Source organism: Limulus polyphemus, unplaced genomic scaffold (genome assembly GCF_000517525.1).
Source record: "Limulus polyphemus unplaced genomic scaffold, Limulus_polyphemus-2.1.2 Scaffold9119, whole genome shotgun sequence".
Classification (NCBI taxonomy): domain Eukaryota; kingdom Metazoa; phylum Arthropoda; class Merostomata; order Xiphosura; family Limulidae; genus Limulus; species Limulus polyphemus.
In genome coordinates this window covers 22103-26757 of record NW_013674729.1, presented here as the reverse complement: position 1 = coordinate 26757, position 4655 = coordinate 22103, and the positions used below count along the sequence as shown (strand labels likewise).

Below are 4655 nucleotides of genomic sequence, written 5' to 3'. Positions count from 1 at the left end.
CTGAACATTCAAAAAGACTTCACTGTTTATGTTCAGAGGTTTGTGTAAACTGGTGTCTGTACATTAAATATGACTTTACTGTTTAGTGTTATGAGGTTTGTGTATACTGGTGTCTGTACATTAAATATGACTTCACTGTTTAGTGTTCAGAAGTTTGTGTACACTGGTGTGTCTGTTCATTAAATATGACTTCACTGTTTAGTGTTCAGAGGTTTGTGTACACTGGTGTCTGTACATTAAATATGACTTCACTATTTTGTGTTGAGAGGTTTGACAGTTCAAAAGTGTAGATATCTATGATACTTAGCTAAATGATGTAGAATTTTCAGACTGAAGTTTTGACCAAATAATTTGGAAGTTCTATTACACACAGTTGTTGTCAAATGTTTGAAAAATAAATGGGTAAGACTTGTTAATGTAAAGTTGAAACTTTGGCAGACAAATTATGTCTATTACATTGATGTATTTTGTCTGAAGAACATTTATAAAGCATCTATCTTGATTCGTGTGATGTTATCGTTTTCAGTCTACTATAAGCACGAACTGTATATAGATGTGTTTGTTATACTACTGCAAATTTTAACCAATTCTTCTGTGTATCCACTATAACTGTGTTGTTTGTTTGTATAGAGCAGATGAGGTGAAAGAGCACCCCTTCTTTCAAGGGACTGACTGGCAATTAGTTTATCTCCAAAAGTACCCCCCTCCACTCATCCCACCAAGGGGGGAAGTAAATGCTGCTGATGCTTTTGATATTGGTTCATTTGATGAAGAAGACACGAAAGGCATTAAAGTATGGTTTCTGTCTCTCTAGTTTTACTTAATCCCCAGTAATTAAATATTGTGGTCTCTGTCTCTCTGGTTTTACTTAATCCCCAGTATTTAAATATTGTGGTCTCTGTCTCTCTAGTTTTACTTAATTCCCAGTATTTAAATATTGTGGTTTCTGTCTCTCTAGTTTTACTTAATTCCCAGTATTTAAATATTGTGGTCTCTGTCTCTCTAGTTTTACTTAATCCCCAGTATTTAAATATTGTGGTCTCTGTCTCTCTATTTTAACTTAATCCCCAGTATTTAAATATTGTGGTCTCTGTCTCTCTAGTTTGACTTAATCCCCAGTATTTAAATATTGTGAACTTTTTTTGATTTTTCAAATCTCTTATTTTGTTTTACTTAAAAACACACATAAAATACAGTTGTAATTGATACAAGTTATATAAAAACACAGGTTTATTGTCATTTCAGTATAATATTACACTAATTCTTATTCAACACCAAAACAATTAAATTATAAAATTTAGAGAGCATAATATCTAACTTGTATGATATAAAATATGATCTTAAATTTTTAGATTTATTTTTCACTAGTAAATAAGATTTTATTGACAGACACGATATTTTCTGTACATCGTGTCATTCTTCCAGTAAAAGAAGAGATCAGTTTGTAATCAATACACATTATTCCACTCTCTCAGCTTACTGAGGCAGATCAGGAGCTCTACAAAAACTTTCCTGTTGTGATTTCTGATAGATGGCAACAAGAAATATCTGAGACGATCTTTGAAACTGTCAATCAGGAGACGGATAAAGCAGAACAAAAGAAACGAGCTAAGATGAAGATGAAGTTTGAAGATGAAAAAGGTATCTGTGAAATACTTGTTTGCTTTTAATATGTTCAGCTTAAGTTTATTTAAAGCGAAATCTTATTTTACTTGTAAATTGTAAACGCTATGTAAAAAGTTAGAAAGTAAATTTCTGGTTTTGTTTACAGAAAAAAAACAAATTTTTTGACATGGAAAGACTAGGCTTTAAGTTCACAAACTTAACAACTTTTGACTATTTTTTTAAAAAAAAGATGATCTTTATTGCTGATCTGTTGTTGTTGTTTTTTGTTAATGAAAAATGATTTAGAACAATAAAATATACGGCTTGCAACACCATAGATGTATGTGGAAGTTTATAGAAGCTAGAGAATGTTTTTTGGAATATAAAGATAATTATGAAATATTTTTACATGTAAACAACAAACAATCACATAAGTTTTGTCAAAGGTGGTGCTTTTCTCTTAATAACCAGCTGCCACTTCATATATTTTAGTGGTATAATTTATTATCAGAATGTTATATAAGGGATGATACTGTATCACAAACTTAACCCTGTGTCTTGTACACTTAAGATTTTTTTTAAAAAGAGATAATTAGCATCTCTATTTTAAAAGTCTTGAAGAGATCATGTCAAACTATTGTTAAACTAAGTATTACTAGGTTTCTCTTAATAATAATCAGTCTGTAATAAAATGGATCTTTTCTCACCACAGAATCGGACTGTATTATTCATGGTTATATTAAAAAGCTTGGTGGCCCTTTTGCTTCCGCGTGGCAGACCCGATACGGTAAACTGTACCCTAATCGATTGGAGCTTCACACAGAGTCGGGAAGTGCTAAGCCAGAGGTAGAAGTTGTTTAAATACTTACTTTTTAGCATACATTTAAGGTTTGACTTCAGTATATATTTTAAAGATTTAACAAGAAAGTGATGCCTTACTGATAATTGAGAGTAAGTATCATTTATATTCAGTTAAGAAGAGAACTAGAATAAATTTAAAAAATTTATTTTCAAATTCCAATATGTAAACGGTGTTCCAAAATCAATTAATTGTAACTTTTTAGTTAATCTTCATGGACCAAATAGATGAAGTCTGTTCAGAGTATGTACAAGTAAAAGGAGAACAGTGCGTTGTCTTGAAGATGAAAGTCGAGAGAGAGCGTGATGCCAAGGTAGTACTTACTAACTCGGTAAGTCTCTGAAAATCATTTTTCTTTCATTATGGAAGGGGGAAGACAAAATGGGCAGTAGGTACAGTTTTTGTATGCAACTGAGTTTCGGGTGATCCTGTAATAGAAACTATGTAAGAAATACAGATATTAGTTCTTACAGAAGTTTACCAAACTTATAAACATCTTTATTTTATTAAAAAATTAATTCTGTTGTACAGAATATGGAAGAAAAATCCATTAGTTGCTTTGTGCTAATCTAGAATCTTCCTGTTTTCAGTGGCTTTTCATTCAGGTCACCTGAAGATCCAGCTAGCATGATGTTAATAGGTTCCGTTTAGTAGTTAGGTCCATTAATTAAATTTCTGGCTACGATGTATATATTCTTCTAATTCTTTCCATTTAATTTTTGAAATCTAGAAAAATGGCTAATCAGACTTTTAAGTCTGTCTCATCATGCAGTTGATTAATATCCAGCTGTTTGTTTTCAAATGGGTTTCATTTGTTATGCTTAAACAGTAAAATTGTGATGGTATTTCATAATTATCATTTTACAAACAAGTCTTGTATGTGTGTGTGTGTTTTTAGAGTAAAGCCACAATGGACTATCTGCTTTGACCGCCGTGGAGAATTTTACCCCAGATTGTAAGTCCATAGACTCGCCGCTTTCCCACTGGGGAACCAAACAAGTCTTATTGCCCTTATTTAAAATGAGATTACTTTTTTTATGTCCTTTAAGGAACAAAGATGTTTCCTGTTACCAAAAAAGATTGTTGTTTTTTTTATACTTACCTACCAATAATCTTAATACTACTTGTAACCAATCAACATTCAGGCACATTTATAAAGTCTCTAAGAAGGTTTTATTCTAAATATAATTTATTTATAACCATAATTAGATACAGATATATGGTTACCAACAGCTTTTAGAATGTTTGGTACAAAATAATGTATGGAAGAACATTAAAAATTACATAAAATGGTATCCAAGATGTAATTAGACACTGTTGCCTCAGATCATTATTACAGAAGTCACATATACATTGTTGATATTCTTGATCTGTCCTGTTGTTAAGTTTGATTGTACTTTTCTGTACCTAAAGGATGAGATAGGGCTGAAGGAGTGGCTTATTGCTCTAAAGTCCACTCACAGGAGTTCTCTGGAACTGCTTGGGAGCATGGCTAAAAAAGCAGGGAAAATTTACGGTACTGATACCAACAATAAGAATAATATTGTTACTAGAAATACCAGTGAAAATTGACAGGAAAATCAGGTAAGAAATGTGAAAGCTGTTTCTAAAATGGAATTCTAAATCTTGAGAAGAAAGAAACTTGAGTTTTCAAAAATCAAAACTGTTTAAAATATGAGTTACTTAATGTTGACTGATTATAATGATTTATCTTTTGCTGTGAAAACAAATTGAATGATGTTACACAACTCGTGACCCTGACAACTACAGGGTGGCCCAAGAAGAGGTACCTAACTGATTTTGTTTATGGGAAAAATATAATACACTAACGATGCAAACTTACATCACTGAAATAGAACACTTGGCTTGTAACAATGTCAGTTGGAACACTTGACTAGTAATTGTCAGTAAGAACACTTGACTTGTAACAATGTCAGTTGGAACACTTGACTTGCAACAGTGTCAGTTAGAACAGTATATTATATTGTAACAGTGTCAGTTAGAACACTTGACTTGTAACAGTGTCAGTTAGAACAGTATATTATATTGTAACAGTGTCAGTTAGAACAGTATATTATATTGTAACAGTGTCAGTTAGAACAGTATATTATATTGTAACAGTGTCAGTTAGAACACTTGACTTGTAACAGTGTCAGTTAGAACACTTGACTTGTAACAGTGTCAGTTAGAA

At 31.7% G+C, this 4655-nt stretch overlaps 1 protein-coding gene across 1 annotated transcript in view; it reads left to right on the top strand.

Annotated features, from left to right (window-relative positions):
- Positions 1-630: 630 nt before the first annotated feature.
- Positions 631-4655, top strand: part of LOC106475759 (G protein-coupled receptor kinase 1-like) — a gene marked incomplete at its 5' end in the record, with an annotated part of 6822 nt that continues 2797 nt past the window's right edge. The window contains 5 exons of the mRNA XM_022379804.1: positions 631-793; positions 1476-1641; positions 2318-2451; positions 2670-2795; positions 3878-4048. Of these exons, the coding sequence (XP_022235512.1) occupies positions 631-793; positions 1476-1641; positions 2318-2451; positions 2670-2795; positions 3878-4036 (748 nt within the window). The remainder of the gene's footprint in view (positions 794-1475; positions 1642-2317; positions 2452-2669; positions 2796-3877; positions 4049-4655) is intronic.